The following is a 24,705-nucleotide window of genomic DNA, read 5'->3' on the forward strand; positions in this document are numbered from 1 at the left end:
CTGGGCAGCCTCCTAGACTGCGCGGCCCCTGCATACCCAACCCTCCGCAAACATTCGGTACTTGGTGCAGGAAGGAGTGTGTGGATGGAGGGATGGATGGATAACACAATTCAGGGCAGATGCAAAATACTTCACATTTGCAATCTCTTCAGTTTTTCACCTCTTAGAAATAAAATTTTCCTTCCAGCTAAGACTGATGGAAATCTGTGTGCTGATAGTATCTACCACCCTTTTCCCAAAGCAGGATCCCAGGATAACTTGGAAGAAACGTCGAGTCAGAGCCAGCCGCCCAGCCTCAGTGCCAGGTCGAGCAGGTGGACTGGTGGCCACAGGAATCATAGTCGATGACTGGGGTATCTGATCTCTTAATCTGCAGGTGAGTGAGACAGTCACACGAAACTGCCATGGATGGGGCAGCGGGAGAGAGGTGCAACCTGGGACGGAGCCATTCTCTGTGTCTGAGGAGAAAGAGCAGGTTTCACGCGCAGGCCAGCCAAGCCCAGCCTGCCTGCCAAGCCTCTTACGATGGCACGAACCCTAATTTTAGAAAACTTCAGCCACATGATGGCTTTTGAAAAGGGGCCTCATATCAGCAATCACACAACAAATAAGCTATAGGGGAAGTGCAGCTTCACGCCACCCACGATGCTGGGTATGAAGACAACATACAAAATAAAAACAGTAGCATTGATTGAGAGCCTTCTACATGCTCTGAGATTTCCCTAATTACCCCCAATCTTCATGGCCACCTTGTGACTATTGCTGTATTGTTACTATTGTCACTACTTACGGATTGGGAGACCGGGGCTCAGAGACCCCAGTGAGCTGTCTCAGGGCATGTAGGCTGAGACTCAGAGTTAGGGTTTGAATCCAGATCTTCCTGATTCCAGAGCCCAAACTTGTGCATTTCCCATAAATACATCTTTGATGAATGGAAAAGCCTCTTTTTCTTGGGGGAAAGATCTGTGCACAAATTCTGAGATGAGACCATTTTTATGAGTAGTAGGAGGGGATTTTCAAAGGCACTTTCTGTGGGCCTGGTGAAATAGCATCTCCCTAGGGAGCCCCTGGGACAGCTTTACTGGGTGGGCTGCACCCGGGGGGAGCAGTGTGGTTCCCCCACACCTCCTCGCTGGTAGCTGGGGACGTTGGCGGCCTTTAGTAGCAGGCTCTGAGCAGGAGCAGGTGTCTGAACGGATAACAAGGAATTTACGAACGAAAAGGCCAAAACGAAAAATCTTACCCAGATACCAGGATTTCCTTTGCACAGGGATTTAGGAGAGACGTCTTTTCGGATCCCTCAGCACACTGTTTGCAGGATGCTGGCACCCCACACCCTGTTGAGAAAAAAAAGAGCTTCATGTTGGGGGGACCATTCCTGGCAGCTGCAGGGGTGCTGAGATGGGAGCTCGGTGTGTGCCCGCCTCCCCAGACCCTCTCGCCAGCCCAGACTCGGCAGCTCAGGGCCAGGGGGCTGCTCAGGGTTGGGCAGCACCGGCGTGACTTTGGGGTGGAGCTGCCCATCCCCCAGTGCTGCAGGCCAGCTCTAAGGTCTCTGGGACACAGTCGGTGTGCAGATGGGTCCCCAGGAAGGCTCTCTGTTCTGGAAAGGTCTGGAAAGGTGTGATTTCCCAGGGGAACCTTCATTAATCTCATTGGATTCTGCGACCTTTCTACTGGTCCTCTTTCTTGTCTATCTCCTACTTGCAGGGCAAGGACGGTGCATGTCTTAGTACCTCTTTAAACCCAGGGCCAGCCTCAGGGCCTCACTCACAGTACCTGCTCAGTAAACATTTGAGCGACTGAATGACCGCGACCCAGCCTATTTTCCTATCGCCACCTCCTGTCATGCCCAGTTTCCAACCCATTCTCCCTCTGGCTGCTCGCTGGGATCTGGGAAGGGTCAGTGGGTCCAGTAGGAATTCTCCTACTCCCCCCAAAAGCCCCTCTGCTGTTGCAGTTTCTGACTTCACAGCCACAAAGCTGGCATCGGTGTCTGCGCCTTCCACCTCCCCTGCTCTCGGATGTACTCAGAGCCTGCCTCGGGTCTAGGGAGGAGGCGCTGGGCTAAGTGAAGGCTGAGGGTTAGCAGGGGAAGCTTCTAGACGAAGTGAGGAGGTCACTGTGACAATGGCCCAAGATGGTTTTTTGTTGCATGAGATGATTAAGGCCTGGACTTCGGTGTTAAGTTTGCGCTGAAATCTTGCTGCATGCGTGGCAGGCTAATTGGCTTCCTTAAGCCTCGGATTGCTTATCTGTTACATGGAGGCAGTAATAGTGCCTACATCATAGGGTTCTCATGAGGATAAGCAAGTTAACAGATGAAGCCCTTATCCTAGTGCCTGGCAAGCAGGAAGTGCTCCGTAAGTTCCAGGCCATTTTTATTATTATACTCTGCTCGGTTGCTGCACACAGGATGTTCCCTTCACTATTGAGACCTGAGAGGTCACATTATTTTTTTAAGCATTAGTCCTTTTAAGGCTTGGAATAAAATCTCAGCCGAGGCCTTAGAAGACAGAAACATCAGATAGATGAGGCTTTCAGAAGGCTTACTCCACCCACACACCCAGCTATGAAAAAGGGCTTTCAGACCTGCTGGGGGAAATGCACACATTTGTTCCACGCCAGCACAGGCATGGAGGGATCAAGTTAACACTGACTAGGTTTCCCTACTTCCTCTCTTAAACACCACAGCCTGAACCTGACTGAGCGCGCCCTGGAGTCACTCATAAAGCAGATGACGGCGTGTGCAGCGCATCCTGGGGTGCATCCAGACACCCTGCTGGTCTGGGGGCTGGAAGATGGCAACAGTGAGGCCCCTGGAGGCACCCACACACTCCTCCCCAATCTGTTCCCTAGGTGCTCTGCTGAGCTGAACCCCTCCTGCCACCTGCTTCACCCCAAGAACGTCCTGAACAAAATGGTCAGGCCAGTGGGATTCACTTTCTGGGGCCGACTTCCCAAAGCTCCTGACACAGGAAGCCACTGGGTGCCAGTTTACAGACCCAGGCACATGTGTTAAAGTACCCAGGGCACTTGCAGTTTATATCCGTGATATATTTTTCCATACAATCTTTTCATTCCCCTCCTCCACTTTTTTTTTTTTTTACTCCAATGGGCAAGGCCTGGGTCATTTTCCTCTTCCTTCTCTCCAAAACATTTCAATGAGTCTCACAGTCGCTTCACTAACAGACCGCCTGGTGATCATAAATCAATCCAATCAAGTGATAAGTGCCACTCATTTTAAAAACAATGTATATACATTTTTAACTGCCAAAGTCCTAAGTGGAGGCCTGAGAGTCATTCAACTGGTGGAGTTTGGGGGACCAGAACAGGAAGACACGCGGAGCACACCCATGTGTCAGAGACATCAACTTGAGCCAAACAGCAAAAATCAAGAGGTCGGTGCAGTAGGGACATGGCTCCTGCTGAAGCTGACCATTTGAGAACCAGGCCCCTTATCTTTGAGGCCAGGAGCTCAGGTCTGAGACCCCTCAGAATCCTTGGTGGACCCCACACACACCGCTTAAGCTCGGCACTTACTGACTGGACAGTAGGAGGGGCTCAAAAATATTTCTCCGAAGGTTGAAAGAATAAATATGTTGAAAAGGCACTTAGTTATCTGGGTCCGACCCTCACTACAGCACACATGTCAACAGCCCTGCCAGTGAGAGCAGCCGTTTGCAAGCCCTGCTGGGGCAGAGAGCTCACCTCACAGAGTGGCCAATTCCGTTCCACTCCATTTTCAAGAAACATCTCAAAGCGACATGAAGAATCATCTCCCTGAACTGCTAACGATTGTTCTCGAGAGCCTCATTCTGCCTGTGTCCTTGGGTGGGGGGGGCTCTAGCTCGCCGTTACCCCATGGCTACCAGGCCCTGGGCAAATCTCTAGCCCTTTCTGGACCCTTACATCCTTGTGCAATAACTCAGTGCAATAAACAGCTTCTTTATTTTAGTACACAGAGGACAGCAATCTCTGCTAAGGGATTCTGAACATGTGTAAAAGCTAAGAAAGAATTCATCTTCTTCTTTGACATAAAATGATGGAAAATGCTAAAGAACGGACCATTCAGCTAACCTGGCTCTTGGGCTTCCGTTGGATATGTCCAGATCGGGGGTCTGTTTCTTAATCTATTGAGCAACATCAGGAAAGCTCTTCGCTGACCCTGGGCATAGTTCCATTTCACCACTTGGAATCTTCCTGACGGACCTGCTCATTTTGTCTGGCACAGGCTCATCGGGTCCTGCCGTCCCGTTGAGGGTGCGGGACACCAGAGGCCCTGGAGCGGAGCTGGGCTATGCAGGACCCGGAGAAGCTCCAGGCCTTTGGAGCATGTGGCCTCTTGTCCCAGCCTCTGAGGGTCTGCACGCCTGCTGCTCTGTCCATGGGGCTTCACTGGCCAGGAAGACAGCTCAGCTCTGCATGAAAAACATGTCTCACATACTGAGAAATCATGCTTTGCCCTAGGATGGAGAACATTTCAGAGCACAGTCCACAACTTCCCAGGACCCTCTCTTCTTCATTTAGCACCTCAGGGTATCAGCCATGGTCATTTCATTTAAATGAACCCAGTGACCCAGCCTCTACCTTTCAAAGGAATCTGAGGAACCTTTCCTGCCAAGTCCCAACTGAGTCCCTGTGACATGCAGGAACGCGGGCCAGGCTCTTGTGTAGGTTAAGGAAGTCCGAGAAGAATAAAGATTTTAGGGGAACAGTCTACCTTTCTTTACAAGGTCTTGTTCTGCATCCCTGAAATCTCAGATTCAGCTCTTACAATGAAGTCCTGTTGTTGAAAGAGCTGGCCTTTTATCACCACTTAAAATCTAATTAATCCATATTGAAGCACAAAGATTTCTGTTGTATTTAGGGTGAGGGGTCATAGAGCCCTCTTTGTTCATCCTTAGACTTAGATTCATCAAGCATTGGGGATATAATTTTACCAAGCAAATTGGAAGGTAACAGATCAAATCCTTATCAGAAAGCCTAATTCATAGTTTTAACAGAGTCATTCGTCCTTTACGTGAAACATTATATTCAAGAACAAAAACGTATTTCAGAGTGCCCGAAGAGTTAATGCCCACAGCTTATACTCCGGGTAGCATAGAACCTTGGTCATCACACTACTGCCAACCACAAAGACAGCAACTCTATAGGGGTGGCGACGGTCCTAAGACCTGTTGCAATGGCTTTAGTCTTTAGAGCAGCAATGCAATTCATTGGACTTTTATTATCTTCACTGGGATGGGTTTTATCCATTATCACGACTTACTTGCCACATTGGAAGAACCTCAACCTGGACTTAAATGAAATGGAGACCTGGACCATGGGGCTCTGGCAAGCCTGCATCATCCAGGAGGAAGGTGGCAGGCAGTGCAAGGACTTTGATTCTCTCCTGGCTTTGCCTGCCGAACTCAGGATCTCCAGGATTTTAATGTTCCTGTCGAATGGGCTGGGACTCCTGGGACTGCTGGTCTCTGGCTTCGGCCTGGACTGCTTGAGAATTGGAGAGAGACAGCAGGATGTCAGGAAGCGACTGTTACTCCTGGGGGGAATCCTGTTCTGGACGGCAGGCATCACGGCCCTGGTCCCGGTCTCCTGGGTGGCACACGTGACAGTCCGGGAGTTCTGGGATGAGACCATCCCAGAGATTGTGCCCAGGTGGGAGTTTGGGGAAGCCCTCTTCCTGGGCTGGTTCGCTGGATTCTGTCTGCTCCTGGGAGGGTGTCTGCTCCACTGCACAGCCTGCTCCTCCCCAGCTCCTGCAGCTGCGGGGCCCTATGCCGCTGCAGAAAGGCGAACTCAGTGCCCATACCTGCACGATGGAATAGAGGACCCCAAAGTGTAAGGACCACAGAGATGCATCTTTATACATCTACTGTGATGTAAAGGTCTATGTGATCAAGGGGTCTTTGTTACATAATTCAATCTGTGATCACATTTTCTTATTAAATAACTACTTTTCTACTAGATTCTCCCACCCCCCAAAATTTGGAGAAGAGGCAAATCTTAGATGTACAAAAAAATTATTATGGGGAGCACTACAGAGATCAGAGCAAAAAACGCCACTGATTAGGTTATTTAAATCAAAATGTGGTGGTGGTCCAATATAATCAATATTAAGCATTAATGTGTTAATTTTATATTAGAAACTTTTTTTGTGGCTATCTGTAGGTGATAATGTTTCTGTTTCCTAAGGAAAAAAGGGGAACAATCTGAAATCTTGTAAGCCTTTTGCATTAGCAAAGGCACATGTTCAGCCTCTCGAAGAGTGTTATTTCCACTGACCGAGACAATGGCCTTGGTCTTTGAGCAGACGTGGTTTGTGTTTAGGAAATTCCCAGGCGGCCTGTGGGACAGGATTTTATGAGGCTGAAGGTTTTCAGTTCTTCAGGATACTCTCAGATTCAAATTCCTGGCCAATCTCCTCTCTCATCTCTTCCCTCAAAGCTTCATGTTTTAAAAAGAGAATTCTAAAAGTTTTTTGCCTGATATCAATACTGACAGCTCATTTGCTCTAATAAAAATTTCCCTTCATTTAATTACAAATTGCAAGCATGTGGATACACATTTTAGTGGTGAACCATACAGAGATGTTAGTTCTAACCTACAAAATCCTATTGCTTAAATTTCCCAATGCACAGAAATCATCCTTCGGCAAACAAAAAACCCCAAGTATTACACACACCTGCGTGGATGAGACAGAAAGGCACAGAGGTGAACAGACTTGACGGTTAGTTCAGGGTTGTTTCCTGTTATGTGGTATATGTAGCTTAGGGGATTTAAAAAAATTCGACCTGAGTTAAGGTCTGGAGATTTCTTATAAGATTGATTTGATTAGGAGATAACTTTCCTTGAAACTGTTTTTTTTTAAATGATAGCACTCAGTCTCCCCACAACATAGGCACTGAAACAGGAGAGCTACAACAGATGAAAATCTGACACATGCAGTTAGTAAGATATAAAGCGGAAGGAGTTGAACTCAAACTGTCAATAAAACAGGTTGTGCTTAGAGTTCTGAATTCTTTTGACTTGTTAGAAAGGCTGGGAACAGCAAGAAAGCCATTTATATGTTAACAATGAAAGGTTTATTACCACATAATGTTACTTCGGGGACAAGCTGTTTACTACAAAATTCAGCCCATAGAACATGAACATGATCTTGGCCACACCTCGGCATTACTGGTTTACAGAATTATTTCCCTGTCCTTTTCTGAGACCTATTCAACATGGAATCAAACAATAAGAGCTCTGGCAAGAATCCTCCTGTATACACAATGAAGAAATATTTCTGAGCTCCTAAGTGATAACCTAAGTGTCACACTGCTTCCCACAGCTCCTAAGAGGCAAGAGTTAGCTTGGCTAACGCTCGAGGGACTTTGTAATGGCTTTAGTATTCAGAACTGTGGCACAATTAGCTGGAATTTCAGTATCTTCGCTGGGATGGGTTTTATCCTGCCTCACAAACTACCTGCCACAATGGAAGAACCTCAACCTGGACTTAAATGAAATGGAGACCTGGACCATGGGGCTCTGGCAAGCCTGCATCATCCAGGAGGAAGGTGGCAGGCAGTGCAAGGACTTTGATTCTCTCCTGGCTTTGCCTGCCGAACTCAGGATCTCCAGGATTTTAATGTTCCTGTCGAATGGGCTGGGACTCCTGGGACTGCTGGTCTCTGGCTTCGGCCTGGACTGCTTGAGAATTGGAGAGAGACAGCAGGATGTCAGGAAGCGACTGTTACTCCTGGGGGGAATCCTGTTCTGGACGGCAGGCATCACGGCCCTGGTCCCGGTCTCCTGGGTGGCACACGTGACAGTCCGGGAGTTCTGGGATGAGACCATCCCAGAGATTGTGCCCAGGTGGGAGTTTGGGGAAGCCCTCTTCCTGGGCTGGTTCGCTGGATTCTGTCTGCTCCTGGGAGGGTGTCTGCTCCACTGCACAGCCTGCTCCTCCCCAGCTCCTGCAGCTGCGGGGCCCTATGCCACTGCAGAAAGGCGCCACCACCGTCAGCACCTAGAGATGACAAACACCCACCTGAAAGTCTAAGCCGGAAGGGATCCGTGGTCTCTGCTCTTCAGGGATACTTGCTTCTCTCTGAATTTGGTAGGATTTTCTGCTACATACTCACCCATTCAGTACTTTTGATTTTCTAGATGCATTTTTCCTGTGGCTATTAGCTTCTTAAACTATAATTTCTTTCTTAGATGGTAAACGACTTTTATCTTCTACTCTGAGACCCAAACCACTCAAGGCTCAATAGCAATCATGCTCATTACTGTGGATGAGTTTTCTTCACTTTAAAATAGACTTAGTGATTGCACAGAACTGGTAAATAAAACATTCTGAGTACTTACGTATCCTGAAGGTGTTATTCATAGAGATGAATCATTTTGGCAATTGGAAATGATTCTGCTAATCATTTACTTCTTTCAAGTGTTTAGGACCACCTATTATCCTGAAACTCAAGCCTCATTGGGTATTTATTTAAAATGCATGACGTCTGATTACATGAAAAAATTGCTGGCTCTTTGAAAGCTTGAGTGGGGAGAGGTATGGGACACATCACCTCCTTTTCAATCGGAACTCTCAGTGCCGGTACAGAGCCTTCTCCAAAAGTCAGCCACATTCTTTCATGCCTTCCTTTCTATGTCAGAACAGAGGAGGGCAGGCAATCTGGTGTTTTGGAAGTCACATGAAAGGCACCACAAATGTGCTGCTGCTTCTGAGTCCTGCGCTCTGCAGAAGAAGGCCAATGCACCTGGCTGTGCCTGGCTCGCAGCAGCCAGTGTGCACTGAAGGTCAGGCCCAGAACCTTCTCGACTGCTGCTCTGGGTTGGGATGGGTGGTGATGACAGAGCTCCTGTTTGGAAGCCCTTCATTCCACACGCACGGTGGACACACTCTGTCTTTTTTAGAGTAATACTGTCTAATCAAGAACTATTCACAACAAACTGCTGGAATAGGGAATTCTTCATGAAAGATTTTAGGTTTGCTCGGCATGGTTCAAGTAAATTCTTGTGTTTTGTGCCATTCAGGGAAATTAGCTGAACAATATATGACACTGAAATAAAGTATTAGGCAACACGTGTCTTTGTTTAAAAAACAAAACAAAACGCTGAACTTTTTTTCCACCCACAAACACAAGAGAAGTGCAGAAACCAAAGTTAATCTATGTGATGTATTTGCATACTTGTACAAATTAAAACAGAAATATAGTCAGAATTTAACCTGATTAAATATTTAGTTCAGTCCTGAGCTTTTGATATTTAATACAATTATAAAGTAATAGCAAAAATTTTTAAAAAAATTTATTTGATTTGCATGCTACAGAAAGATTCAGCTAAACTTTGTTCATTCGGCTAGCAAAATTCTGTTTGTACCTGTAACACTTAGATTCTGATATACAAAACTGTAATAACATAGTGATAATTCAAACTTGAGAACTAAATATTACATTTGTTTTACCCTGTGCAGAATAAATTCTACCTTAAAAAATAGTATTTATATTAAAATTCATATTGTCCATATGGTTTTGTGATCAAGTTATTAAAATGGTTTGTCACTGTGAATCATTGGGGTTAGTACAAATATGACAGGATTGTTAAAAGCTGCCTATAAATACATAACACTATTGCTGATTTTTAAAGTGTGGAAAACGATTATATTAAAGTAATTTTGTCTTTCATATTAGAAATGAGCAAATGTTATAAAATAAAACCCAAAACATTTTGGACACAACTGTTAACGACCAGCCTGAGACAGATTTTATTCTTTTATACTTGCCTGAAACTTTTTGTATTACAAAAAGTTAACAGCTAATCTGATGAAGATTTATAAAGCTGTAAATATTCCAATATAGCCTCTTCTATGTCAAACATTTAAAATGGCCAGAACTGAACTATATATTAAACAGTACATAAATAAGACCGTAAATAAATAAATGAAGAAAATAAAATCGTACGGTACAACTACACATAATTCTATAAACATTTTTCATGGTCAAACTAAGAAGCTGAAAACAGCTGACCTTCATTTAACTCTACATTAAATAAACTTCTGTCTTTCACATTTGACCTTGACAAGGACGAATGGTGCTCTTTTTCTAGTTGTCCTTGGTCATCTAACCCATTGGGCAGCCAGGAAGGGCTGTGCCCAGTTACTCCACGAGGCTGGGTTTTCTTCAAAGCAGGGTCACATTCAGTTAGAGCTTCAAAGACATTTGTACATAAGTGGTGGGAGACACTTAAAGAAAACATAATTAAAGTTCTAGGCTCAGAAATTGCTTGATTTGAATTTTGACTGTGGTAAAATGAACTTTCCAAAATCTGTATAATCACTTTCAAGAAAAGAAAAATTCTTGCTAATGAGGATTCTAGCTTAGGAACAGAACTTTTTTATTAAGGGGCCCATTCCTTTAAGATGATTCTTGCATTTCCAAAAAAAAATTGATTTAGTTTGCTATATTTGATGGTTAACCAAAACCTGCCTCTTCCAGTATGATGGACTAAGTAATAAGTGTGGTTTAAATCGCATAAATACTCTTTATTTTAAAAGTCTTTATGTTGGCAGGGCTATACTGGGGATGTGTTTAAGAAGTGCCTGGGTGGGGGCGGTGAGCTAAAACCCCACCATGGAGGGCACTTCAGTTCGTTTCTCTCTTACAACTCGCTCATCGAGAAAGTGTTTTTTTAAGCAAATGACAGTCTATACTTCAAATTAATAATCTCCCCAGGCACATGCTTCTCTGCCTCCAACTGTCCTTACCACAGAAGAGAGACAGGATCTCCTGGAAATGGGGGCTGCAAAGTAATTCCTAGAAAAAGGGAGAAATCTGTTGAATAAGGTAATCCAAGCATTTTTTGGCCTCCCTGATTCAGTCCAGACCCCTCCCCTCTGTTCCTGTCCACCACCTGAGCAGTCATGTCTCCCCTCACGCGACCGGCGCCGCTGGTCCTTAGAACACTGGCCACTGGACCTCTGCGTGGCTCCATCCTCACACGGAGGCCAAACACCACCAGTGCAACCCATCTGACCACTTGCGCACAGCCAGGCTGGGTTCGCACCGGCCGCTGAGCCTGTGTGTGTGGTTCCCGGGCGCCCGGCTCTCTGCTTATGGTCATAAACCATGAGGCCTTCGGCAGAGCCAGGACTGCTGCTCCTTTGTGTTCTTCTATCCTTGCACTCAGCATTTGGTTTCTGTTTTCTTTAGACAAACAGAAAAGGACAAAAAGGAAATTGTTTTAAGGAAACAAAGTGTTTCCACACACGTGACGGAGTGTGTGCAGCCCCTGCCCCGCGTGGGCCTGGGACTCGGCACTGAAGCTCCGACTCAGGTTACCTGCACACTCAGAGAGCTGCTCTCCAGTACAGAATGTGCATGGCTGGCTGCCAGCTTCACACTCACCAGACAACAGAGGAAAAGCAAAAGCCACCTTCTGTGAAACTGAGTTATTTCTCTATAGTCGGTTCAACAGGATACACGCTGGGGGCTGCCCGGATTCCATTTTTACAGAATACAGCCCACCGGCAATACAGACTGTACAGTGTCTGGGTACCAGATTCTCCCAGTTGGGTCAGCTAATTTTTCTTTTTTAAACATATAAGAATTATATTTAAGGTACTTTACAAATTAACACGTTGAAGATCTGCTGTGAAAGAAAACCTCTTTAAGGGTTGGCAGTTATGTTACAAAAGATCCCTCCCACCACCCCCCAACCCAAACAAGGCCAGTGTTCAGTCTTTCGCCCTCCCTGGGAAATGAGCAGGTGAAGGGCTGACTTCCTCAGCCGTGTAATCACACGTCGTCAGCTGGCAGGGATGGGAAGCTGATCTTTGCTCTGGTGAAGTAGGCAATCTTCTCCCTAGGGTCAGGGGTGACAAATAAGCTGACTTAAGGATGATGATTCAAACACACTTCCACATTTTCTGGGAGGTCTGAGCCATTTCTGTCGATGAAACCACCACATGTTGGGTGAAGACTCCCATTTTCATCTCCCATGAGCCCTGAATCCTGGCTGTAGGATTTTATTTCTCCTTGTCCGCCGGCCATTGTCACCTGGGCTGTCCTACTGGAATTGTTTAGCTGCTCTGTCCAAAAGCACAGCTGTGTCCTCACTTCAAATCTGCTCCTCTCTCCAGGGTCCTTACCGTGCCCCACCTGGCCCACGGCATACCCCCGTCACCCTGCTGGGCTCCCCCTTTCCAGTCCCCTCCCTGGCCCTCTCCACAGGGCCTCTGCGGTCTGCCCACATCAGGTCTGACCCCACCACTCCCTGTGCTTGCTGGGGGACCTGCTGGCTCCCTTACCACCTAAAATCGCAGTTGAAAACCCTCAGCGCAGCACACCAGGCCCCGTGTGGTCTGAGCCCTACTCAGGTGGCTCTACCACACAGAGTTCGGCACTGACTTTAAGGCTCTTGGCCTCTGTCCCTGCTGGTCCCTCCCGCATTGATGCCACTGACAGGCCTACCGCCCCAAGTGTCTGGAAGGCTCGCCCCCATCCTCCCCCCTGGGGCAAACCCCGCCTCTCCTCTAATCTCTTGCTGGCTGCTGTGGACCCTAGGCATAGACTAGCCACCTCCTGTGCACTCTCTGGGTCTCAGGCCTGTGGCCAGAGCCTTCCCTGTGTGCGGCTGACCTCCCCCTATCTCTGGTTGCCAGTGCATGACTTACAGGGTATCCACGGCACGTCTGTTGAATGAGTGAACAAAACCCTGACAACACAGGACTTCTCTGTGCCTTTTTGTAGCCTGCATTGATTTCTCAGTGGGATGTGCTAACTGGGGTGTGGGGTCACTGGGGGGGTCTGGGAACCAGGCTTTCAGCAGGGTAGGACCCCAGCCAGCACGGTCAGTACCTCAGAAGGGAGCAAATAGAGCTCATCCCTTCGAGCTGAGGGTGAGGACTTGGCGTTTCGGGTCCTGACACCATTTCTGGCGGACTCAGAGAGGAATGACCTCGTAGTTCAGACCAGGGGACAGCCAGCAAGTGCCCGGGTGGGCGGGCGGCTCACCTGAAGTTCTGCACCTGCCGGGGCACCTGCCGGCTCTGCTCACGGAGCCGACACACGTCCTTGGAGACCTGCCTCATCAATTTCTCCGCATTCAAGCCTTGCTTCTGCTCTTCTTTTGACTGTTCAGCCTGGTGAGGAAATAAAGACACAAAACCCTCTTAAAACACTCATTAGGAATTCCTGGAGACGTGCCATGAGGCTCCCAGGATTGCAGACAGCTCTGGAGCGGCCAGGTGTCCTGCTCACCCCAGGGACAGTGCCCCATGCCACTCTCAGGCTGACGGCAACAGTTTGAGTTTATCGCTGTGAAGAAATCGTATCACGTAAGCGTATGTGGTCGTTTATCACATCTAAGCACCCTCAATAAGAGCACTGTGTCCAGGAAATATCTACTGTCAGTATTTTGGTGAATACACTTTTAACCTCTTAAAATTCACCTTTTCAACTGTTTTTTCTATCTTAGTCATTTTAAAACGTAGAATGTACAGACCATAACAGTGCATACACGTGCATAGCTCAGAGAACCTCTGCAAATCGAACACAGCCCCGCAACCAGCACCAGACAAAGAAGCATCTGCAGGCCTCAGGGCCTCCCTTCCTCCTGGCTGGGAGCACCCAGGGTGACCGGGATTCTGCCCTCTAACAGTGCAGGGAACTTAGGCCTCCTCTGTCCTGGGCAGAAATGGAACAGTCCAGCAGCTACTCTTCAGGCTCTGACTTCTTTTGTTCAACACCGTGTTATGAGAATCACACAGGCCACCACATGCAATTGTCTTCGCTTGTTCATTGCTGTTTAATATTCCACTGTGGGACTTAACCGCAGTTTATTATCTGTGCTCCTGCTGATGGATACTGGGTATTTTGCACAAGTGCTCAATGTTTTATTTTTTAAAACGAACAGATCTTAACAAATTTATTAATTAAATGTAATCAATGAATCCATTAGCTTTTAACTAAACTAAATTTAAAATCATTTAAGTTTTTTATTTATGATTAAATTTACTTTCTAATTGAATCTAATTCAATTCATTGATTTTTAAGTTTAATTAAAAGTTAATGAATTTAAAAATAAAAATGGGATGATAAAAACTAGTGAAAGGTACTTTTCCGTTCCATTCGTTCATTTAACTCATGTGTTCATCCGATCAACAAATATTTGTTGACTGCCTCCTAGAGAAACGTGGTATGAGTGGTGATGGGCACAGATTCTGGTTCCGCTTGCCTGGGTTGAAATTTCACCTCTGACATTTCCTAGCTTTGTGAATCGGGGTTTCTTCTTTGTAAACTGGGAGGAAGGAGTGACTCCTAAAGTGTTTGTGAAGTTTCAGTGAGCAAATATACACAAAGTACTCGGAGCAATAGCCAACACACCATCCGCTCTACCATTTCAGTGTTTAGCTACTGCTGTTTTGACTCTAAGCCAGGTACTGTACTAGGCGCCAGGGAGACAGACGTTCCGTGGGAGAGAAAAACAGTAACAATGACTAGAAGTTGTTTAGTAATTATTAAAAAATTAATATATTGTAAATTCTTCTCTGCATTAACAAATCTTATTCCTCACTTTAAAAAAAATAGCTGTTAGTTTCAGCTTCACAGCAAGACTTAGCAGAAGGTGCAGCGATTTCCCACAGACCCTCTGCCTGCACATGAACATAACCTTCTCCACTCTGAACATCCTGCACGAGAGTGTACATCTGTTACAATCAGTGAGTGTGTACGCCGACACGTCATCATCCCCCGAAGTCCGCTGTCCACATGAGGGTTCACTCTCAGTGCTGTGTGCTGAGTTTGGACAGGTGTATAATGACATGCATTTACCATTATAACGTCCTGCAGGATGGCTTCACTGCCTATACATTCCTCCTTCCTCACTAACCCCTAGCAAACACTGATTGTTTTATTGTATCCTTAGTTTTGCCTTTTCCAGGCTGTCCTCTGCTTGGAATCATATGGCCTATGCAGCCTTTTAGGCTGGCTTCTTGTTATTTCTTAAGTCATTGCTATACCCAAGGTCCTACAAGGTGCTCACGGCGCTATGATAACAGAGTACCAAATGTGGCCCTGCTTAGCATTTAGAATACTGGTGCTGGTTTGCAGTGTAGAGCAAAGTCTTTCAAGAGGGAGATCAACTCAGGCCAGAACAAAGCAGCTGGCACAAAAAGATGGACGGAACAATAGCTCTGCTGAGGGCGGCAGCCGCAGCCTACACGAACGGACAATCCCATCACTGGGACCCTTCTGTGCTTGAAAAGCCCGCTACTTCTGTGACCAACTTAAGCCGTTAAAAACTTTACAATGAGACAAGACTGGTTGCTGGCATAAATGGAGTGAAGGATCTTGTCTTCCCACATGCAGCCACTGTATCAGGCCGAGTTAGTGGCGAGAAAGTCAAACAGGATCTTCCTTCTGGCTTAGAAGACATGACAAAGTCAAGCTCTTTGACTGATTCACAGCCAAGCTGACAGCCCTTCTGCCACTAGGAATTCCGGCTCTGGAACGCTGCTGAGACCCAAAAGGTACCCAAAATGCAGGGGAAGGTTCGTGTCCACATCGTGAGTAAATGAAAATTCGGGAAATTGACATTAGTAGAGTAATTCAGTAATTAAATATCTACTCCAGTGTATGGTTCAGAATAATGAATTACAGAAACATTTACTAATGGGGAAAGCTGTTCATCACGTATTAGTAGAATTAAAGTGGGGGAAAAAACCAAGTTTCAGAACAATGTCTTTAAGATCTTATTTTTGCGTGACCCTTCCAAATAACACTGACACCCACATGTGGCCTAAAGGAGAGCTGCAAGGACAAATACCGTGCTGTGGGGTGCAGGGGGCCCTGGGGGACACCTCTACTTACTGCTTTATACAGCTTTGTGTTATTTGGATTTGTTACAATCGATGTGTGTTCATTTTAAATTGATGAATTAATTAAAAATTTTGTAAATATTCTCAAAACAAAAGTACACTAAACTCACTTTAAATTTGAAAATGAAAATGCCATGCAACTTTTAGGAAAGGTGATATTTTTCAAAAATTACGTATTTGGCAAGTACTTATGAGGAGTCAATTATACACATGCCCCTTTATGGAAAGCTACATATCCGACACAGGGCATGCCTAGCACTTGGCTGACAATAATCTACTGAAGTTATCTTCTGATTTTCTCACCGCAAACCATACTTTTCCAGATGTTTTTTTACTTCCCTTTCCTCTCCCTGTTTTGAAAGATTCTGTTTAGAAAAGTGGCCTATATTTATTTGTTCAGTAACAATTCTCTCTTGATTATTTTGTAATTGAGTTTAGCTGTCACTCAGAGCTTCTGAATTTATGTAATTCAAGTTCAAAGGGACAAATGTGATTTCTTAGTTGTGAGTCTTATGTTCAGTAAACGGATGATTTTTCATTAGGTCCCAGGTAAGGATCTACTTATACAGTAAACACAACAATGACTTACCAGTTTGTGGTATAGCAAATGAGTAAATCAGTAGTTATACTAATGTATTGCTACTATTCTAATTCTCGGTAACTTACAGCATGAATACACCAATCTCAGAATGGCCACCTGCTCATTGACTTGACAATGGACACATCAGAAAAGCCAGAGGAGGAAGGTACATGCTAGAGATCCTCAGGCAAGAAAATCTGGACCAGTTTCCCCAGGAAAATACATTTTATTGGATCAGATGGACAACAGGACCCCGGGACCCTGTTCAGTGTTGGTCTCTTTTACCCCCGTGCAGCCCTGTTAACATGGTCCCTCTAAGTAGCTCAGTGGCTGCTGACAGTTTCAACTACCAGCACTTGTGTGGTGACCACGAAACGCTTTGCAACTTGCTTTGGTCTTGTGCAAAGTAAGACTGACCGTGGAACACAGGAAGAATTTTTTTTCCTTGCTGAATACGAACATACTGCACTGGAGACCACATCTGTGTCTGTATTTATATGTATTTCCATCTTTACCTATCACTATATCTTTCTCCAAAAATGTAGGTAACAGCGTATATTGTGACATTTTTATCAACTGTTAAAAGCCAAAAAATAGGAGCCGGCTTGCAGGCAGATAGATCTCCATGCTGAATTCTTCAGTGTAGTCATTAAGGTTTGTTGACTGAGGTACATTAATATCTTTAATATATAATTTTCTTAGCAGATTTGATTCTAACTTTTAAAGATGTTAACATCTGTATTATTTTAAGTTTTAAAAAAGTCTAGCATCACAGAACTTTGGCGTTTTGACAGGGAAACACTAAGGAAGAAAAAGAAATTTCTGCTTTGTAAGCAACATGAGGCTACTTTGGAAAAACACGTCTTCCCACAGCACGGCTCTGCCCTTCTCACCCGACAAGTCATGATAAGCTGCCTGGTTCATAAGGATCGGAAACCACTTTTTCTGCCCTGGATTCCAGAAGAGGGTGATTAACCTTCAGTTTACGTGACAAGAGCCCAAGCTGCAGAAAGGGCCAGTGATTTACTCGCAGCCCTGTTAAGAAGCCAAAAGGACGGAGCCGCACAATCAGCCTTAATTTACAGTCCCGTGTTTCTTGCTCTGCTCCCTAAGGGGTCGTAAAACACACGAGGACACCGACTCTGATTCTGTTTTTATTCTGAGCTACAAAACAGACCCAGCCACAGAGGAGGAAGCTTATGGAATGCGACCCTGAGCCCTGACAGCTCTCCTGACAGGGGGGCCAGTCCAGGATCTGCTGTGGTCTTCAATTAACTGCTTTGCTGGGAGCCATATTTTTTATGGCACTTGGCAGGCGCTTTGCTCATGGCTGGGCATTTTATGACCACCCTGCTGAAAACCTCGCAAATGCCGGCACTGTGGGGAAATGGTGGAAAGGAAGGGTGTGTGAGTATGCGTGGTGGTGCGTCTGCGTGCATGGAAACAAGTGGACGTCGACATGAAGAGCAAGCAGGGGAGATAAGTCAGCAGTCATTACCCCCTTCTGCGGCCGCAACGACAGGCCCGCCATGGAAACAGTCTGTTTTCCCAGAGCTGCTGTTACAAACTTCAGTGCAGGCAGAGAAAGTACGTAACTCAGTCTAGCTCCATATACAGAGCTGGTGAAGATAAAAGATAAAAAACATCTGTATTCAGGGGAATCAGATTGAGTTCAAAAGGGGCCCAGTGACCTTGTTTTGTGAGCTTTCTTTCCTGTTGCTCTGCGTGCCTGCCCCCAGGCCGGAGGAAGCATTGGGGGGCAGTGGGCCTAGAGCCTCCGCCTGGGCAGGGAAAGCTCTGCTCCCTGCGACCGCGCAGATACCCTCCCGGGGAAGCCCCTCGAGCTGCAGAATCACCCCAGGTTGGGTTCTTTGGGCCATCTAGCCCTCCAGCTCCACACATTTCTCCGGATCTCCCCTTCCACTGCTCGCGCATTAGCCCCGATTTCATGTAGATCACAGACTGTTTCACCTGGAAGGGATCTTGGTGGTTCCGGAATCCCACCCTCTCATTTTACAGATAAGCGCATGAAATCCTCTCTGAGCAGGGAAAAAGCAAAAGTCCCAGTTACGCACGCTTCTGAAGGCATTTGTTAAGGCTGATTTGCTTTTATTTACTTATTTTTGTTTGCTGAGAAAGAGGAAGGAGGCCAGGGAAAGGCCACGGGGAGGGTCAGTGAAGTGAGCAGCCCAGGCGGGAGGGCCTCCGAGGGTCCCGGAGGGTAACGCTCATGGGCCTGCAGGCCTGGCCACACAGGCACTCGCTTCCCTCGCTTCCTTTCACTTAGACCCTAACCAAGGACCTCCACGTGTGCCAGGGATCTTTTCACTGGCTACCTTCAGGCCCGCTGGACAGCTTGGCCCTGCACTGTGTACAATAACAGCGTTTTGTTCAGGGAGCTTCAACTCCTCTAAGGGTGCTTTATGCGGAGCTGATACCGGCCCCCCTTGTGATGCTCACAGGGATTATCTAGGAAAACGGAGCCCTCGTGCGCAGAAGGCCGAGTACAAAACTACCTCGGCTCCTTATGGCCTTTGGGTATTTAGATGCATCTTCATGGTTAGCCAAGCTGGGATGTTCTTGATGAGAACTGGAAAATGCAGACCTCACTCTGAATCCCACATTCCAACCCTTCTGCTCAGATCCTCTTGATGCCTCTCGACCTTGCCTGCTGCCTAGTGGCACTCATGTCCCTTCCCGGAGCCCTGGGACCTGCCACAGCCGCCACTGTTGAAGCCATAACGTGCCTGAGATCGCTCGGGGCCACACTCGCAGGCTGGTGGGGCAATCCTTCCTTCCTTTGCTGTGGATAGCTGAGGGGCAGCCAGCAGGCTCTGGGGCCCACCCTGTGGGCTCAGGCTGCCTCTCCGCTAGCCAGGTTGGCACCCCTAATGATGGGGCATGACAGGAGCATCTGTATGGGGCTCTGCGTCGCAGGGAGTCCTCCTCCGGCTTCTCTTACCCCTCGGTGTCTCTGTGTGCCAGCGGATCATGGAACCCACGGATGGCTGGCCCATCAGACAACGCAGACCGGAAAACCTCTACTAAGGAATAATTAAATTTCTAAGCAACATCACTAATGAAACTTATGTAAAGATGATTATGACCATCATACAAGTTTATTATGAGGCCAGAATCATGGATAAGTAAGTATCACTTAGTATCTAAACAACTGCAAATATAAAAATGCAGCGCTATTTCACAGAAAAGAATTTTTAAGCATCACTCATCTTAAGCCACTTTCCAGAGCTGGAACAGACCTGCTTATGTCTTGCATTGGGCAAGAGTCAGGAGATTTCAGCCTTGAAATTTTACATTCTTGATGCAAACGGAAAAGCCCATGGTCTCTGAAACATTCGTGGGCACTTCTGAGTCCAAGCGACCAGTTCCCACCTCCTCTAAATGAGCATTGCTATGTTGGGGAGAGAAGCCTGTTCTGAAAGGGAAAGGCATCCCATGTGGCATGAAAGTCACCTCCACAGCCCAGGCTGGCTGCACCAGGCTTTGTGCACAGTGCGCAGGCTTGTGCTGGGGTTTCAAGGAGGCAACCCCCCTCCCACAGCCAGAGAAACACTTTATGGAGACACTGGCTCTGGTCAGTTTCCAGCCGGCACCTCTTTAGACACTGGCTTGCAATAAGGACAATCAAAATGCTAGTAAGTAGGAGACGAAAGGGGAAAATGCTACCTGTGCCACACAAATGGTTGCCTGAATGATAGAGATGATAGTTTTCAAAGAGGTCACTTATTGGGAGTTTAGCTCAACTTCACATTATGTTTGGAAAAATCTGCCTGAGGTCCCTGTGATTACTCCTGCCACTAAGAACAGTGCGAGAGGTTGGTAGATGGCCATGAAGACGGACAAAGGGCGGGCAGGTATCTTGGTGGCTGGGAAGCGGGAATATGCCACTTTCTCCATATCATCGCCATTATTTTCCTAGATCATGGTTGTGAACATCACATAGGATGTGGGAACGGAACAGCCTAAAGCTCCTGCTTCAGAACAGCTGAGGCTCACGTACGAAGCGTGGGAACCCTAAGTGATCTGATCTGACATCCCTGGACCCTGCTCCTCCTGGAACTTGGTCCCAGGGCTGCCACGGCACAGCTGTGCCAACCCCCAGGGCAGGGCACAGGCCTGCAGGTGGCTGAGCTATGCTGGAACTAACAGTGCCCACAGTCAGCTTCTTGTCACCTTTCCATGCCGTGTTTATCTACTCGCCAGTAAGTTAAGGGGTAACCCTGTATGTGGGTGGCAGGTACAGGGCAAGCGAAACTCAAAATAGGCTAAAATCATGGCTGGGAAGCAAGATCAGCAGGCTTCAAGGAGGCAGAGGAGATTCTCACCAAGACTGGATGGAATATCTACCACAAGGCGCTGTTAATACCGAAGGAGCCCCGTGGCGGCCTCATCCCTGCCCTGGGCCTGTACACTCCAGATGGGATAGGGTACTGAGAAGAGTATGTTTGCTGCTTAAACATTCCTTAGTATGCGGTGGGGACCTGGGGGGAGTCTAGTAACCATAATGTTGCTCACGTAATTGTACATTAATGATATAAAAAACAGAACAAAACAAAACAACGCATTCTTTAAAAACTGCTGGTAACAGTCTGAGACTTATTCCTTAAGTTTCTGAGCTCCGCCTAGGATTAGTACCGCTAGCCAAGCTGATTGACTCAGTGACCCTACAGTGCCATATGCTATGTAAGCCCAAAATAACTTTGGGCCAAAAAGAGAAGTTTATATTACAGACAAAATTTTCTATTAGTTTAAGGAAGTATCTAATCTACTTCACATCTCCATTGGCAGGGGTTAAAGGAAAATAATGTCTTAGCCTTTGTAATATTTCAGCTATGTTGACAATTCCACTTGTATATCATATGCAGATGTGAATGCAGGCTCCTAAACCCAAATATAAACTCTAACCTTGAGGGGACAAACCAGTTTCATAAAGATGAAGCTCTTCACAATTTTGGTTGTAGGTAGGTGACAGAACAACAGAAATATTCCCTTAAAGAGACCCTATTTTGTTAATCAATGACTTTCTCCTAGTTTGTATACTTGTACAAACGTATGGTGAAATGCTTGGAGGACACCAACATACGAAGTGTGAGCTTTCCTGAAGGTAGGAAACAATGTGAAAACTGAGGATCATTAAAATTAGCAATGCATTTATAACTGGTGTGGCTAATGAATCTTGAAGAGCTACATAGAGAAAATTCAAATAAGACTTATCGTGAAAGTTAGAAGTAATACTGCATGTGCCAAGCCTCATGTGGAGACCAAGTAAAATGCTGAGCAGAAAGCAGGTTGAGCATTTCTCTCCTGGAGCCAGTGACAGAGCCATGTACCCCCACTGTCAGGTGCCAGCAGGGCGGCAGCTGTGGGGCAGGGACCTCACACCTGCACCGTGGCGGGTGGCGGTGCTCCCCTTTCGGCAACACCCTGGGCAAAACAGGCCTGTAACAACGGGAGGAAAGGGGTTCCCGTTCTAGACCCAGGACTGCAAGACGCGGTCAGCAGGCAGGGGGAAGCCGGGTACCGCCTCACGCAGGCTTCCACACAGACGCGCAGACGCGGGGGACACCGTACCTGCTTCTCAGCCTGTTTCAGAAGCCTCTGGAACCTCTCGTCTTCCAGCACGCCCGCGGGAAGGTCGGTCTCCCCCCGGGCTTTCAGGTCCTCCAGCTTTTGCCTCAAGCCCCTGAGGGCCTGCAGCTCATCGTTGAGGCGGCTCTGCCGGGTGAGAGATGCCTGAAGGTCCAGCTCCAGGTCGAGGGACGTGCGTGCCGAGCACCCCTGTGCTGTCCTCCGGAGGGCGGGCTGGCAAACGGCCTGGGTAGGGGGGAAACCGAACGACAGGCACCTCATGATACCCGTAGGCATTATCCTGCCTTCCTCCCTGGCACATCCCGGCTTCCTTGAGCGATGCGTAAGTGGCCAGGGGCTTGCTCTGGCCACTGAAAGGTGAGTGGGTCATGTGTCTCACTTCCACGCAAAAAGCCTTTCAAAGCCAGGGTGAGATTTGTGTATTTCCGTCTCCTGCTAGCGACACAGCCCAGATTCAGATATGGAGGCCTATCAGCTCGGGTCCTGAGTGAGAACAAGGAGCCGAGCATCGGCCAACCTGAAATGAACAAGCGGCTAAGCAGGGAAGAAACCTTCACTGTTTTAACCACTGAGATTTTTTTCAGTTGTCACCCTAGGACAGCCTAGCTTAGCCTCACCGACGCATCACGCAAGCCTGCCCTCTGCGAAAAACAAATACATTACAAGGAGCTCACATTTCCTGCATTCCAGGCCATATGCTGTCTCCCCGCAGCCTAGGCCTTCTGGTCCCTTTCCTCTGGGCGCAGCCAGAACGTAGGTGGTCAGCAGGGCCAAGACGCGGCCCGCCTCCGCTTGTCCATACGCCTAAGTTCCAGCTCCTTCCCCCGCTCCCCGCGGACTCACGGTACTCTTCCTGGGGCCGCTCTTTTCATTTACCAAGCGTAAGTATCGGATAGGTATGAATAAAGGTTGCTGGAGGTTTGTAGGCAAAACACCAGGAGGAGAAGACACGACTTCAGACCCTGAAGACTGCAGACGGGGAGCCGGAGGAGGCAGGGCGCACCAGGGCACTGAAGGGGCACCTCCGCACCAAGGGAGGTCAGGGGAAGGGCAGCACGAGGCGTGGCTCAGCCTCGCTCGAGCAAAGGAATTCAGATGAGGTTCGGTGAGACTGGGTAAGCAGAGGGGAACAAGGAGAATATTTCTTGCCCAGACTGTTGGCAGAGGGAATGGAAAATAAGAGATTACGAATAGAAACTGGTCGTGTTTGATGCGGGAGACAAGGGATCAAACCTGAGAAGCATTCCAGCCTGAAGATCTGGAATGACGGGGGTGCTCATGACAGATGGGGGCAGAAGGCCTGCATATCCCTTCTCTTGGGGCCTCAGCCCAAGTCTGAAGAACGCTCACTGTCTCCTCCTGCACCGCCTCCTGGCCGGGCACTAAGGCCGTAGCATTCTCCAACGGCCTGTGGCATTCTTACCGCGGGGTCCCTTCCCCCAACCTCCGCTCTAACAAACTTCTTGCACGGCAGAATCATCTAGACCTCTATTCTCTTTGACCGACTCACTTGTTCGGAATCAGCCATCCTTAACCGGGCTCCAGCGGTCAGCGTGCCTTCACGCTGCCGGGAAGCGCTGTGCGCAGTGGGCTCTGGTAAACCGGGGTGGGCGGGCTCCGCGCTGCATGCCTGCGGGTGCTCCCCACCCCAGTGCCTCGGGCTGGTGCTTGGCTTCTCCAGGCAGGTGAAACCTCCCCTGATCTTTGCAGATGCTCGCTCCCTTAAGCTTCTACACCTTTCATGTTATAGCTCCTAATCAGAATACCTTCCCCTCTCATTTCTACCAGACCCTATCTGTCTTCTCTAGTAGCCAATCACAGGCGTCTCCCAAATGTTTTGGGATTGACCTTTGTCTGGTTCAGTAGTTCTCACAGCTGCGTTTATGAGTAACCCGACTGTGTGTCCGCTCCGCTCAATTCATAAACACTTCTGGTTAAAATCGCTCTGAAGGGTGCTGCCATCCTCTAAGAGTATGTGCTGTTTAAAAATGCAGGCAACTTGTAAAAGAGATGAGAATTTTCATTCAAGAGGATGGAAATTTAGGTGCTTTAAAAGCACCAAGTTTGGTAATCTGAAAGATCTACATCTCCAAATTTCCTGAGAATGCTGATGCTGAATAAATGCTAGCGCATCTACCTTTAGAAAAAAGAAATATGCTCATTACTTTCAAGTCACTAGGATGTTGAACTGGGCACCCAAGGGCTGTCCGTCACTCGCGTGGTTGCACACAGGCACTGAGCCAGTCACTGGTGAGGATGATGACCCCAATTCACCTTTCCAGCCTTTACTCCCAACCTCCCATCCACGAGGACCACGCTCTAGCTGAGCTCGACACCTCCTTGTCCCATGAATGTGTTTTCCTGCTGTGTCATTTCATGTCACCTACCGACAGCCCCCGGTACCCATCCTCCCTACTTCCCACAAAGCTACCACTTTCCTTTGAGACTGTACCCAGGGAAGAAGGCCCCAGACTGGCCCTGTGAAGCTGCTCGGATTCTCCCGACCAGAGAAGCTCATCCCTTCCTCCCCACCGCTGTTCCCGGGAATGCCTCCTCGGGACCCAAACCCCACCGGGCAGCTTAGAACAGTGTTCGTGCTTCTAAAGGTACATTGTAAGCCGATATAAAACGGCTTAGG

At 47.5% G+C, this 24,705-nt stretch overlaps 3 protein-coding genes across 4 annotated transcripts in view; 2 read left to right on the forward strand and 1 right to left on the reverse strand.

Moving 5' to 3' along the window:
- The first annotated feature begins 2,662 nt into the window (after positions 1–2,662).
- On the forward strand, positions 2,663–6,186 carry LOC140843024 (putative claudin-24). The gene has a single exon (XM_073219192.1). The coding sequence runs from the start codon at positions 5,186–5,188 to the stop codon at positions 5,846–5,848; it is 663 nt and encodes a 220-aa protein (XP_073075293.1). The 5' UTR covers positions 2,663–5,185; the 3' UTR covers positions 5,849–6,186.
- A 912-nt stretch (positions 6,187–7,098) lies between these two features.
- CLDN22 (claudin 22) lies at positions 7,099–8,936 on the forward strand. The gene has a single exon (XM_036996383.2). The coding sequence runs from the start codon at positions 7,385–7,387 to the stop codon at positions 8,045–8,047; it is 663 nt and encodes a 220-aa protein (XP_036852278.2). The 5' UTR covers positions 7,099–7,384; the 3' UTR covers positions 8,048–8,936.
- A 229-nt stretch (positions 8,937–9,165) lies between these two features.
- The window catches only part of WWC2 (WW and C2 domain containing 2), a 142,393-nt gene continuing 126,853 nt past the window's right edge, over positions 9,166–24,705 (reverse strand). For both annotated transcript variants that reach the window (XM_073219191.1, XM_073219190.1), the window contains exons 21-23: positions 22,050–22,292; positions 13,014–13,141; positions 9,166–11,862 (exon numbers count right to left, since the gene is read on the reverse strand). In XM_073219191.1, coding sequence (XP_073075292.1) covers positions 11,796–11,862; positions 13,014–13,141; positions 22,050–22,292 — 438 coding nt within the window. In that variant the 3' untranslated portion in view covers positions 9,166–11,795. The remainder of the gene's footprint in view (positions 11,863–13,013; positions 13,142–22,049; positions 22,293–24,705) is intronic.

This window comes from Manis javanica, chromosome 12 (assembly GCF_040802235.1).
Source record: "Manis javanica isolate MJ-LG chromosome 12, MJ_LKY, whole genome shotgun sequence".
NCBI classification, from domain to species: Eukaryota; Metazoa; Chordata; class Mammalia; order Pholidota; family Manidae; genus Manis; species Manis javanica.